This window comes from Belonocnema kinseyi, chromosome 9 (genome assembly GCF_010883055.1).
Source record: "Belonocnema kinseyi isolate 2016_QV_RU_SX_M_011 chromosome 9, B_treatae_v1, whole genome shotgun sequence".
NCBI classification, from domain to species: domain Eukaryota; kingdom Metazoa; phylum Arthropoda; class Insecta; order Hymenoptera; family Cynipidae; genus Belonocnema; species Belonocnema kinseyi.
This window is the reverse complement of record NC_046665.1, coordinates 68,589,870-68,603,977: the sequence shown is the minus strand read 5'-3', so window position 1 is coordinate 68,603,977 and position 14,108 is coordinate 68,589,870. Positions and strand designations below refer to the sequence as shown.

At 32.9% G+C, this 14,108-nt stretch overlaps 1 protein-coding gene across 1 annotated transcript in view; it reads right to left on the bottom strand.

Moving 5' to 3' along the window:
* LOC117180586 overlaps window positions 1–3,262 on the bottom strand; it is an 11,603-nt gene extending 8,341 nt beyond the window's left edge. Inside the window, exons 1-2 of the mRNA XM_033373080.1 lie at window positions 3,144–3,262; window positions 2,873–3,080 (exon numbers count right to left, since the gene is read on the bottom strand). Coding sequence (XP_033228971.1) covers window positions 2,873–3,041 — 169 coding nt within the window. The 5' untranslated portion in view covers window positions 3,042–3,080; window positions 3,144–3,262. The remainder of the gene's footprint in view (window positions 1–2,872; window positions 3,081–3,143) is intronic.
* Between the last annotated feature and the right edge of the window lie 10,846 nt (window positions 3,263–14,108).

Below are 14,108 nucleotides of genomic sequence, written 5' to 3'. Positions count from 1 at the left end.
TACAAGCTATCTAAGGATGGTACTATAGAACGCCACCTCAAGGTAGGCCTAGTGGCGCCATCTCTTGGTCAGGCCGGAAACTTATCAATCCACCCCCGTATTTAGAGCATAAGAACTTCTGATGTGGATCTGACTAGACTCTAATGTGTGTTTATGTGGAATTTGTAATGCATTATTGGGTTCTGAGTGAAACCTAAGTGGATGTCTACTTGTTTTCTGACTGGTATTTATCTGGTCCGGAGTGACTTGTGAAGTCGCTTTGATCAGGATTTGGCATAAGAAATCCTAATAGGATCTCTTAGAACAGCAGTTTTAAACTTGTTTAATTCGTTAGAAAGCAGTACCTAGTAAGTGTCTCGTAGAGCCACTTCGAAAACATTATTCTGAGTTTTAATATACGATTAATTTTAATCCGAGTTCCCATTCAAATTTCTAAGAGAAACTCTTAGAGAAGCAATTTTGTACTTGTGCAGTTCGCGAGAAAAGAGAACCTAAAAGGTGCTTCATGGATCAACTTTATAAACCATTATTTCCGAAAATCGTGACTCGTCTCCTTAACAATACTTCTCTTTGCGAAAATGAGTATGTCTGTCAGCATTCTTCTGAATGACATGAACCATTGCACTGGTAAATAAACCATCGAAACAACTTCACTTTGTTTTCCATTGGCGACGCATGTTAATAAAGACTCCATTATTTGTTTATAGGAATACAAAACTAACTTTGGTGCCTTAGTTGTTCCCGAAGTTAAACTGAATAAACCATTTTTAATCCGGACTCGAGGGTGGAATAGAATAAAAATTATCTACTTCTTTGGATTCTGATTGAGTTAGAATCTCATTCAAGGCGTCTAATCCTGTTACTTTTATAAAAACGACAATCCTTGTTGCAAATTTTTCTTCATTTACGGCTTTTAATAGCAATTCGACTTCCTCCTCTTCAGTGAAAATAAATTTTGGCTTCAGGAGATTCAAGAAAAATTTTGCCATTTTTAAAAAATGATGACATTTCTCATCAGCATTCTCTACTCTTGGAATGCTTGAATGAAATTTTATCAAAAACATCACTTTTAATCCCAGTATTTTACTATTATTGCACTTTATAATATTGTACTTTGTATCAAATTTCTGGTAAATATCTGATATTGTTAAATTATTTCTTATTTTATGGATACGATTGAATATAAATATAATTGGCAGTAGATATATTTAAATTTCCAGTAATATACTAAATTATAGAATTGGGATATCTTAGGAACATCCTTAGTATATAAATTTGAAACATTAATGAGATATCCTGAGGATATTCTAAGATATCCTCGGTACATTCCAGGGATATCGAGATTTTCGCCCTGTAGGATAATATTTGCGATATCCCTAGGATCTCCTAGGATATGCCCATGATATTTTGGGAGATAAATAGGGAATCCCGCAGATATCTCATGCTGTGGGGAGTTTCTAATGTTTAATTTTTGAGTTTATAATGTTGTGTCGTGATGAAATATATTTAAGTCTTTAAATCTATGAAATTTAGGTGATTACAACAATTTTTCTATCATTCACGATCACCGGGAACGTCAAATAGAAAAAATTACCATTTTTTTCATATTTGATTTCTATGTGTCCTTTAAATCAAATATTTACTTTTGTTTCAGATCAAAATAAAATCTATTTTCTTATGATTAATTTTATGCAAGCAAATCATAAAAAATATTCACAATTGAAAATTAGAGATCCAAACTACAGTAAAACCTGGATTTAATAATCCTCGACTTAGTTTTTCCGAGAATTACCAGGAACGTGGCGCTAAAGCTAACGCCCTACCTACTACAATGGCGAGCTCGCGTCGACCAGCAATGGGTCTTCAATATCTAAAGCAAACTGAAGCCGATGGGACTGATCGGGTTATTTCGGGCGATCGAATGAGCCAGTCTTTGACCTTGAAAACAGTGCCATCTGACACGCGAATATATATTACGAAGTAGTATCTCGAAGTTATTGGAGCAACGCTTATGAAAAAAAACAATAAAAATCAATTCATTTCAATAAAATATGTTAGACAGAAGTATTGGATAAACAGAGAGAGAGAGAGAGAGAGTATGATCGTTTCGAAACGAAAAGCATGAGCTGTCATTAGAACACAATCGGATCTTCTCTGTTTATCTTATATGATAGAAGGAGAGGTCCAATCGACTTCAAGCATCGTTGTCCCACAGTAGATTGTTATAACCCAATTCTCAAGTGTTGATGTGAGAATTGTGAAAATTGTGTTTTTAGTAGACAATTATTCTAATATTTGCGAAGTTTTTTCGGAGGTGTCTTCGAATAGTTCAATCAAGCGAGCGACCGAGTATCTAGACCGATTATTCCAGACAAAGCTCTAATGTTAAACGAGATGCTCAACGGCCCGCAAAAGTTTAAATTACGTAAGCAGGGAACACATTTACGTTAACGTTTAACAGCAACCTTTCTTCCTCATTTGGGTTAAACATTTAGTTTAACCTTGTCTCTGTATTAGAAAAACTATTTACAAAATATTTTTTACCACACAATAAAACGCACCGGAAGCGTTTCATACGCCGCTGACTATTTATGTTCCGAGACTCTGGATTTATTATCACCGATAGTCCCAAGACTGACACTAAATCCAGATTACACTGTACCTCCTTTTCAGCTTATTGGATACAAATAAATAATAAAGGAAAACAGAGAGAGAAAACAAACCTTTCACTTTTTCCTTATTCTTTCTCTGACTTTTTTGAACTAATAGGGAAACAGTATCTTTCGAGATCAATTTACATAATTTCCCATTTGGAAAATGTTATAATTTAAATAGATTGGTTTAGAATAAAAAAAATTGTTTTCAAACTTACCAACATGTATTGATTTTTTAACAAAAAGATGACTTGCTCCAATGTAAAATGTGGCCAAAACTGGAATGTAGGAATACATTGCGTTGAAAGTACAGGTGAATACAATGTCAGCAGGTTTTAATCCTTGCTTTCTTAACCATAAGGCGCAAAGAACACTGTTAACTGCCATTTTTCCATATGTTGATTCTTCACCAGTAATTTCATCTATCTGTTAGAAAAATCATTTTAAGTGATAATTATTTAATTAACTAAGGGCTCATCCATAAATTACCTCTTATTCATAATAATTCTCATTTGTCCAACAAATTCCAGTTTACGTTTGAGAGTTTCAAGAAACAACTTCCTCAAATCAGCATTTCCTGATTCAAAGACCACTTTCTCGCTTTTCATTATTCCATTTTCCATTACGAATTTGGGAGGGTTAGCAGACTGAAGCAAAATTAAATTGTATGATATACCATAATTTATTGAGCCACTAATTAACTTATTAGTAAAAATTTGTAACTAAATTATTATTATTATTTTAGTATTTTTTAGCACTTTTCAACTAATTTGCTTTTTTTTACCTCTTTGCTAAAACTAAGAAAATGATTCATTTATAAGTTCTTACGGTTAAAATTTGGTAATTAAGTATTTAATGTAAGTAATGTCTATTATTACGGAATATTGTGTACGACTGATATATTTCCAGTTCGTTCAGGGCTACACGGAACAAATAAGAGGTCAAAACTTGACTAGACTATCTAAGATTTTAGGATAGACTACAAGTTTCAAACAATTTTGTGCAATGTTAGGTACAAGGTCCAAGTCAACCATCATAAGATTTAAAAAGCAATACTTCATACAAAGTTTTAAAAATTTAAAGTCTTGGACAGTCAATAAAAGTTTCGACAACTTGTTTTTCTAACGTATTATTACTGAACTTTCCTTATTACAAGCCCTAGTCCTATAATTGACCTAAAAGTCTTAGAGAAACTTTTGTAGCACACTCACCTTCCGATATAAGACCGGTTTCGAGAATGGCGTACCTTGGGAGTGAACCTAAATCGAATGAATTAAAGCGTAAAGAGGCAGGGCCACATGAATTATTTCTCTACGATTTGGACCTATGACGCAACCCGGTGCAACTAAGGCGCTGAGTGTGGCCATCGAGTTTTATGTCGCGCTTGACGGAGCACATCATCTCTTTAAGCCCCGCGACTCCTCTCATCGAGAAACTTTTGATGCCATCAGCTCTAGGAATATCATAAACCGGAGGATCTTATATCAGGAGTTAAGTAGGCATTGTCATATTTTTATTTTAATAAAACTTTTTAAAATTATAGTGTTAAGCAAAATTTTTTACGTCAGGAGGATTTTAACAAATTTTCAAGATTACGGCAGTTACGTCATGTTCAGGTTTGGCATCACATACTTCTGAATTGTTAAAACTTCTGAAAATTTGAAACGAATGTTAATGAAACTTGGAAATATTTTAGATGGAAGTATACGCTTTAAGATCATAATGAAGAAGAAAATATTTTGATAATTTTTATTAAAAAGTCACAAGATTTTTTTAATATAAATTTTTCGACAATATGCACGTGTTTTATTTTCATTCTAATTAAGATATATAAATTCCTAAAAAATTCACATTTCATTTTAAAATAATTATGGGGACTTTTTTGGATCACGAGATATCGTCATTTTAGTGGGATCGTGCGCAGCCGCTGTCGACGCTGACCTATCAGTGTCGTTCAGTGGGGAAAAGAACACTTTTTTTTTAAAAAATCACCCAAAAAGTAAACTCTTAATTAATTTTGATGTTTTTTTATAAATGACCTTAATCTTTGTGATATAACGAGTAACTGTGAATCGTTCATTTCAACTAAAGGAAAATTTGTTATTTAGTAACAAAATACAACATTTTTCTTGTCTAACTTTATTACGAAACCATTTATTTTACGACCTTTAAATTTATTAAAATCGGGCATTAATCAGTGTAATAGATAACTAAAAATAATTTTCAATTTTTTTCTTCATTTTCTTTTAAATAAGCTTAATTTTTTGCGGAATGAACTAAAAAAGTCTTATCAGAGACTACTTGTTGTCATTTTTTTTAAATTGAAAAAAATGCTTGTTGTCAACTTTTTCAAATTACAAAAAACGGTTTACTATTTAAGAAATTTTTATAAACAAATGGAAATTTAAAACATTTTTAAAAGAGTAGGCCTAGTTTCTTTGTGCAATAAACTAGAAAGCCTTTTCATGAAAAAATGTCAAAACGAGCTATAAATGGCTATATAAAAATTGTTTATACAATTAACTATTTTTGAAATTTAAAAAATATGACAGCAAGAAGTCCCTGGTAAAGTTTTTATATATCATTCCACACAAAATTTAGCTTATTCATGAAAACATGGTCATACTGTGCATTTTTTTATGAAAAACGTTTAATACATCAAATAATTTTTTGCAATATAAAAAGTATGATAGCAAGCAATCTTTGTCAAGACATTTCTAGCTGATTGTGCAATAAAAATTAGGCCTATTCATGAAAAAATGGTCGCAACGTGAATTTGTTTATAAACATTATTTAAAAAGCTGCTACACAGCAGCTATTTTTAGCTTATTGTAATTGCACATAAATGATTTCAAATAGCTAATCATTACGAATCACGAAAAAAGACCTTCATTAATTTACTTATTCCGAAAATCATAAACTTTCTTTTCCTTAAAAGAAATGGTGTCAGCCAAATTTTAGACAAAAATAGTAGAATTTGTTATTCATTAAAAAATTTTTCTTTAGTTGGATTGAAATATCCGCATTTACTCGTGATGCCTGAAAGACTAACGGCCATTTCCAAAAAAAAAAACAACCTGCAAATTAATGAAGAATGGACCCGTCTGGCCATTTATGTCCATAAAAAATTTTTTTCCACTGTCCCAATAAAATTACAATAAACATCTCATGATCCAGAAGAGTTACCATCAGTTTTTTTAAAGAAAGGTGCAATTATAAGGAATTTATATATTCCAACTAGAAGAGAATATGTGCGATAATGTCCATTCTTCCCCATTTGAGATCATTTAGAATTTGGAAATTTCAATTTTAAATTGTTCGCAAATTTTCAGTCACTTCGCTTTGTAAAAATATTTCATTCTAAAAGATACGAAGATGCTGCTAGTCGATCTTAAGGGTTTAACTGAATTCTTTTCATTTATCATAAACTTTTTCATTTTAGCCGTCTTTCTAAAAGTAATGGGATATGACTCAAAAATGATAAATCATCCATTTTTCTTCTATAAATCGTTTGGGGATCGCATTGTGATGTTTGGTAGTCTTTTCTCGTCGTTAGAGAATAGATAATCATTTGAATAATTGAAAAAACAAAGGTTAACGTTATGACCAACAAATTTTTAGTTTCATAAAATTGAGTTATATTCAAACGGATTTCTTGGTTTAGAATAATGTTTTGTTTGTTTCATTTGAGCATTGTATATCAGATATCCAATAATTAGTAAATCCAATGCTAAATTGAAACCAATAAAACTTTCTTCTAGACCAAGAAACCCGTCTGAAATTAACTTATTTTTCTTAAATTTCCTACCACTTTTAGAAGTGGAAGACCTTGACTATTTGTTTTTCGTTTAGTTACAAAACTATCAACTCCCTAACGTTGAGAGTTGACTACCAAAAGTTACCAAATGAATACGAAACAGCCTTATAAAGAAAAAGTGAGATATTTTAATCTTTTGGGGCAATGTGAAGCTAGCAACCCCTCCCCCACGAATTTTGTTTTCATATAAAAATGCGGAAGGAATAACAACTAAACGATGGGAGTTGATTACTCTAATGACCATTAAACGTTTGACCACATACAATTTTACCATAAAAGCAATACATTTTTGTACAGCTGTGACAGAATATATGAGGATTTCTGGGATTATAAAGTGAGAAATTTGTTCGGAAATATTAATCTATAAATTAAAAGCTCATAAAAAATGTATAAATAATCGAATACTATAGGACCATCGTTTACTAAAACTCTTTGGAATAGCACACATTATTATATTTTTAGGTTAAATAGTTACCATTTTGATTGACTCTTCACTTGCAATTTCTTCAACTTTTCACAAATTGTTTTACTAAGAAAATCGGTTTAAATATTTTACGACTACTGCTGCGATAGGTACATGTTTGCCGATTAAAAATATTTTCTAACTTAAACTTAGATATTTTAGTAAGTAATGTTATTGTGTCGACCATGGTAATTGATTATTTCATTTCTGTATTCAGATATTGCCGATTACTGGTCAACTATTCGACCAATTATTTAATAATTTAGATAAGACAACATACATTGCGCTGCAGACATTCAACAAAAGGAACCACGGGCAGCGAAAGCAACTACGATCCAACCTTGAGTTCACAAATTCATTTTAAATTTATCCTTTGATTTTGTGTCTGGTAGGAAACATTCGTTTGAGTTATTAGTATTTGATTAATTTCGTTTAAAATAATTGGTCACGTTTCACAAAGTTTTCAAATATTTCGCAAAGATTTCGAAATGATTTAAAAGATTTTACAAAGACTTCAATGATTTCCCAAAGATTTCAATAACTATACAAATATTAACAAATATTAAACAAGTATTTTTAAGATTTCGCAAATTTCTGAATACTGCGAGATTGGAGAGAGCTTTTTAGTCGTCGTTTTTTCTCGAAAACGCTTGAAAATTGTGAATTCGGAAATAAGTAGGCTTCCGCGAGCATTAAAGAGGCTTTAGCGAGCACTTGTGAAACATTAAATATTTGTTTTAAACCTCGCAACGTGCTCGCTCAATACTCTAAAATCATCGGCGCGAACTCGGTTTGACAGAGCACGGAGGGAGTTTTAGGATATCGCGAAAGTCTCTTTAATGCTCGCGGAAGCCGCCTTATTTCCGAATTCGCAATTTTCGAGCGTTTTCGTGGAAAACGAGGACTGAAAAGCTCTCTCCAACCTCGCGTAGAACTCTATTTTTCGTGACAGAGCATGTAGGGAGGACTTGCCGAATATTAGGATTTTTCCTCGGGAGACTTCAATTATTTCATAAAAATGTCCGATATATTTCAAGGATTGCAAAAAGATTTCAACGATTTCACAAAGATTTCAATAATTTCATAATTATTACCAAATATTTCAAAAGTATTTCTAAACCTTTACAGATTTCTTCGCAAATATAATAAGAACGGTAGAAACCTTGAATGGGAACGACGATGTAGGAGTTAACGATTTTATCAAAACAGTTAAACGCGCACGATTGCAGTGTGACAACCTCAATTTACTTATGGATTATATTTTAACTGAACGAATTGTAGATGACGCCAAAATATATCTAAATATAACCACTTCAGTATAGTTATGCAGATCAAAGTTAGAAAATGTGCGACAAGGATTTTAAAGCGTACAAATTCATAGTCAACGCTTCAGGAACGTTTTTAATTAATTAACTCACGCTCTACAATCTGAACACAGTTCGGGAATGGAAAGAAAAATTGCTTTGAAAATGGAAGAAAAGGCAGCAGTTAAAAAATATGTTATGAATTTACTTGACGAAATTTCAAATCAAGTAAGGCCAATGAAATCTGAAAGTTTAAATGAAGCTTTGCAAGAAACACTAGAGGCAGAAATATGGATTAAGGAGAAAAATAAAATCAGAATAACAAAACCAAGTTTGAATAAACTTATATCCCAGTTTTCACGGCCAAAAATTTCAACATTTATACCTAGGTCTCAGGGAAATACAACACCACTTTAATTTAAAACACCTAACCGAAATATTCCACCAATCAATCAATCGAAAATGAATTGCCATAAATGTGAAAAATTAGGGCATTTAGCAGCGAAATGCTATGTTAAATTTCCAAATTTTCAGGATACTCAAAACCCCAAACGACCACCTCAAACTCAGATCAGGATAACGAGAGAACAGGAAGAAGAGGGGAATTATTTATAAAAACCAAGTAATGACAAAAGAGGAAAGAATGGAACAGACAGAATACGATGACTCAGCAGAGTATCAGCAGTATGTGGACAATTATTATCCATTAGAGGAAGAAGAGAAAATTGTAGAGAATACAAATTATTAATTAACTCAGGAGCATCGATTAACCTTCTAAAGGAGAGCGAATTGCCTGATTAATTTGAAAAAATAAAATTCCTTAAGAAATTTTCCATGGGTAATGATCGACACCAGTCATTAGAAGCAGCCTATATACCATATGCAAAGAAAAAAACATCTGATTCATATAGTAGATGACGATTTTCCTCTACCAGAAGCTGGAATTATTAGTCTACCTTTCATTAAAAAATATCATAGGTACGCCCTCACATGAAAATTCCTAATTTTAGATAACATAAAATCACCCTTTATAAGAACGGCAACTAAATCGCTAAAAATACTTCTAAAATCTGCAAGACAGAAGCAGCAGAGGAAGACGGAAATATTTGGATAGAAAATCAAGAAGAAATATCTGATGGTATTTATCAAATAAAAAATAATTAAATGATTTTACCATTATTTAATTATAACCTGACGTCTCATAAATTACCCGAGAAACACAGAGAATTTACCTTAGAAGAAACAAAAAAATTATCAGATAAAGGAATAATATGACATTCACAATCTCCGATCAATTCACCACTATGGCTTGTACCAAAAAAGGGAAATAAACTTAGGATGGTAGTAGATTATCGTCAAATCAATAAAGATACCGACCAAGACGCATACCCTCTCCCAGTGATTGATGATATTCTCGACCACTTAGGAGAAGCTAATTTTTTCTTTGCATTCGACATGAGTGCAGGGTTTCACCAGATCCTGATCGAAGAAAAATCTATAAAAATTACAGAATTTTCAACAACTCAAGGACATTTTGTGTATAACAGAATGCCATTTGGTTTAAAAAACGCACCTGCAAAATTTCAACGTATGATGGACAATGCCTTTAGAGGAATTAGAGGCCATGCATGTTTTGTTTATATCGATGATATATTAGTATTCGGTAAAACACTAGATGAACATAATAAGAATTTAGTTGACGTTCTTGAAAGAATTAAAAATTTAGGATTACGATGAGAACCATCTAAATGCGAATACCTTAGAACGGTATTAGAATATTTAGGACAATTGATCGCTGCCAATGGAGTTACCTAATCCAGCAAAAACAGAAGCAGTAATAAATTTTTAAACTCTAACTAGAGTTAAACAAATTCAATTATTTCTAGGATTACCTAGATACTATAGCAAATTTTTAAAAAACTTTTCTACAATAGCGAAACCTCTGACTAACCTAACACGAAAAGAAGTAATATTTGATTGGACACCGAAATGTCAAGAAAGCCTTGACAAATTAAAATAAATTTAATGTAATGCACCAGTACTACGATTCCCAAATTTTAATGAAGAATTTACTTTAATAACGGACGCATCTAATCTTGGTTTAGGAACTGTATTATCACAAAAAGGAAACCCACGTCTTTTTATCTCTAGAACACTTAACAAAGCAGAAGAAACTTATAGCACTAGCGACAAGGAGCTTTCAGCAATTGTTTGGGGTGAAAAGGTTGAGACAGTATCTACTAGGAAATCCCTTTAAAATTCAAACTGATCATAAAGCTTTGGTTTGGCTTCACAACGTGAAAGACCCTAGTTCAAGATTACTTCGATGTATATTACGCCTTGAAGAATACAAATACGATTGTTTGTTACACTTTTTGGAATTAAATTATTGTTTAAATAATTTACATTTCTGTAAACAATTAAAAAATGTTTAAAAAGTAATGGAAAATATTCAAATTGTCCACTAGTAATTATTTGTATTAAAAAGACGACGGATATTTGCTAAAAATTAACAATAATGAACGCGAAAATGTAGTTTTTTATTCTTGGCTCATATTTAGGGCGCTTTTAAATCGATTGGAAATATATTAATAATTGTTATTAAATTTTAACATAGTATAAACAGTACACATTGTGCCATTCAATTTTATAATTTTATGACTAGGTCGCCAACTTGAAAAAGAAGGCTCCTCCGCTTTCTGTGAATAATATTTTAATTTATCGAATGAAAAGCAATGAACTTGAGCCACATGATGTGAATCTTGAAGCAAAAAATTTAATCAACTCTGACTAAGAGCACATTCAATGTGACTTGTAATCTCTAATAATAGGAAAGTTGAGTAAGGCATGACAGGCACTCAATCTAAATTCTCGGCTCGATCCTAGGTTTACGATGTTTTAAGTATCTTCGAAAAAATAACACTCTAGACCACCCGCTGTTTCATAGCCAGCTAGTGGCCCGAGAATTATGTTCGCCATGAGTACCCTAACGGTGGTGGTTTGCTACTTCCCAGACGCAAAAAATGCACCAATTTTCAATTAATTGCAATAAAACAAGAACCAGGCCATTTTTCGAAAAAAGCGCTCTGTTAAGTTCTGCATTTAGGCATTTATAGTCTGTGGTTGAAATATGAAATCATACAATTCTGAGTTGTAGGAGAAAAGCTTGTCAGAGTAATACATGGGCTAATTTTCAAGCCTGAGGAAGCGCCTTAATGCAGCATTTGACTCAGTTAGCAAGAGGGTGAAGATAGGGGATAAGAAAGGTGAGGAATTCTGGACAGGAAAGGGGCTAAGGCAAGGTGTCCTTTGAGCCCATTTATATTCAGTATTCTTCTGGCAGATTTAGAGGAGAAATTGCAGAGGAAAGGGAAAGGAGGGACAACATTAGGAACGGGTAAACGATACTCACTAGCATATGCAGATGACGTAGTGCTATTAGCGGATGATGAAAGAGGTAATAATTTGTTGTTCAGAGTGTTTGAAGAATATGTGAGAAAAACGGTTTAAAAATAAAGTTGAACAAGACCAAGATGATATGTTTCAGAAATAAAAGGGATAGATTAGAGTACGAATAGAAAATAAATGGCGCGGTGGTCGAGTTGGTTGATGAGCTTTGCTACTTAGGTTTTTGGTTCGAAACGAGAGGAGGAAGCGAGCTGCAGGTGAGAAAGAGATTAGAATGCATGATTAAAGGAATGGGACAAGTATGGGATATAGGATAAAGAAGTTTCAAGAGTGACTGGAAGATGAGAGTGTGGATTTTTGATGTATTAGTATAGTCAGTGTTAAGCTATGGTGTGGAAATCTGGGAATGGACAGAACACAAGAGAATTGAAAGTTAGCATGAGAGATTTTGAGATGGAGTTTGGGAGTGAAGGATAAAGATAGGAGGGGTACGTAAGGTGTTCAAAATGGGAGGAGGAGAGATATGAAGTGAGGCGTGAATGTGGTGTACAAGAGCGGGGCACAGAGTGGGAGGAAATAGATGAAGAGATGAAGGCAAGGCAAGGTGAGAAAATATGGGAAAAGAATCGTAGATTCAAGGTACAACAGCTGATATAGAATGGTGAAGGGGAAGGGGAAACCAGAGTACCTGAAAAGGATTGAAAAGGAGAGAAAATGGAATAGAGTAGTGAGATTCAGAATGGGAGAGGGTGTAAAAGCATGCAGGTGTTGGATGAATGAAGAAAAGAATGTCTTTAAAGTATGCCGATATAAGCAGGAAACATGGTTGCATGTGTGATAGGTGTGTAGGGGACGAAGGGAGAGGGGAGAGTACAGAAGAGACACTTAAATGGATTCTGAATGAAAATGGTCAGGGAGAAGAATGGATGAAGAAGCTAGAAGATCTGAGAGAGAGAAAGAGATCATATTTCTCAGGATGGTAGAAAAAAAGCCAAAAAATGACTCCGAAAGAAGGAGAGTTACGAAGCCCAGGGATAAGTCATAAGCGTTTAGAAATAAGAATAACCTGACATGTCCTGTGTGTGTGTGTTGTAACTCTGATTGTAAGCCACGAGGCTAGTTGCTAGTGCTCGTAGCTAGCCTAGTGGCTCACAACTACAGTTACAACACACACAAAGGACATGTCTTTTTTCCATTTCGGGACGTATTTCGCAAAATTTAGGGGCGCCATAATTAATTCGTGGCTCTTCGATAACTTGGTATCTGTCGAGAATTCTTCCATGATGTCAGAATTATGATTAAAAAAATTAATTTGCAAACCATTCTAGCCGTTCAAATGCTGTCGCCTGCTACCCGATAATTTCTCTCTTTCGCAAAATTAATATTTGTCGTGAAAATAATGATTTACTGAACAAAGGTTTGATTTATCAACATTTTATTGATCTGAGGATCTCGCAAAACCCCGGGTATTCGACAAGTTTTCTTTCTTTTGTTCTCAAATTCCTTGGAAAAAATATATATTGAGTCAGTGCCGTACCTGTAAAAAAAATTCAAAGTCGGATTTAACCACCACCCTTGAACTGAATTATTACCAAGTTCTATTAAAATTCCGATTGGATTTTTCAATTTCTATTCAAAATGGAAAAACTGGCTAGGTTCACCAGACTTGAACGATACTTTATTCTCTATCAGATTTTGTAGAAATATATGTTATTCTCTTAAATAAAAAATGCATTATCCTATTATTTGAAATTATGTAATCAATTAAATAATGGTTTCAGCAAAAAATTGGAAAACTCTATAACAAATAATAGAGTTACAGTTAAATCCAATGCAGAAAGTAAAATATTCAAAGAGATAAAAAAATCTGATATGCCTGATTATAAACAGGAAAAATTGATACGTTACTTAGCATTATTGATAACCGACTTTAGAGGTAAAGGATTGACAATCGTAAGATTGATTTTTGGTGATCCAACCATTACACTATTAGAAAAAGAAACACTTTTGGAGATATTGCAATATCTATTTAATTATTACCCCGAAATAGGATTCCATGTATGTTTTAATAAAACCAGAGAATTAACTAATGAAGAAAGGAAAAGCATTATTAAAGAAGCTCACGCCAACCACCTTGGAGAGAAAAATGCAATTCAAAAAGCAAGAGAAATTGGTGAATGAAAGAATATGGATGAAGAAATTAATAACTACGTAAAAGCATGCCCTATTTGTTAATTGCAGAAGACTACAAGAGTAACTAAGCAAGCACAATCAATTATTCCAAACACACCAATTAATCCTAAAGAAAAAATCGCATTAGACGTTTTTGGTCCCTTACCTGAGAAAAAAATTAGGAAGTAAATATATTTTAAGTATCCAAGATAGATTAACAAGGTACACAGTTCTAGTGCCCATGAAAAATGAAATTGCAGAAACTGTAATAGAAAGCATGATTGATCATA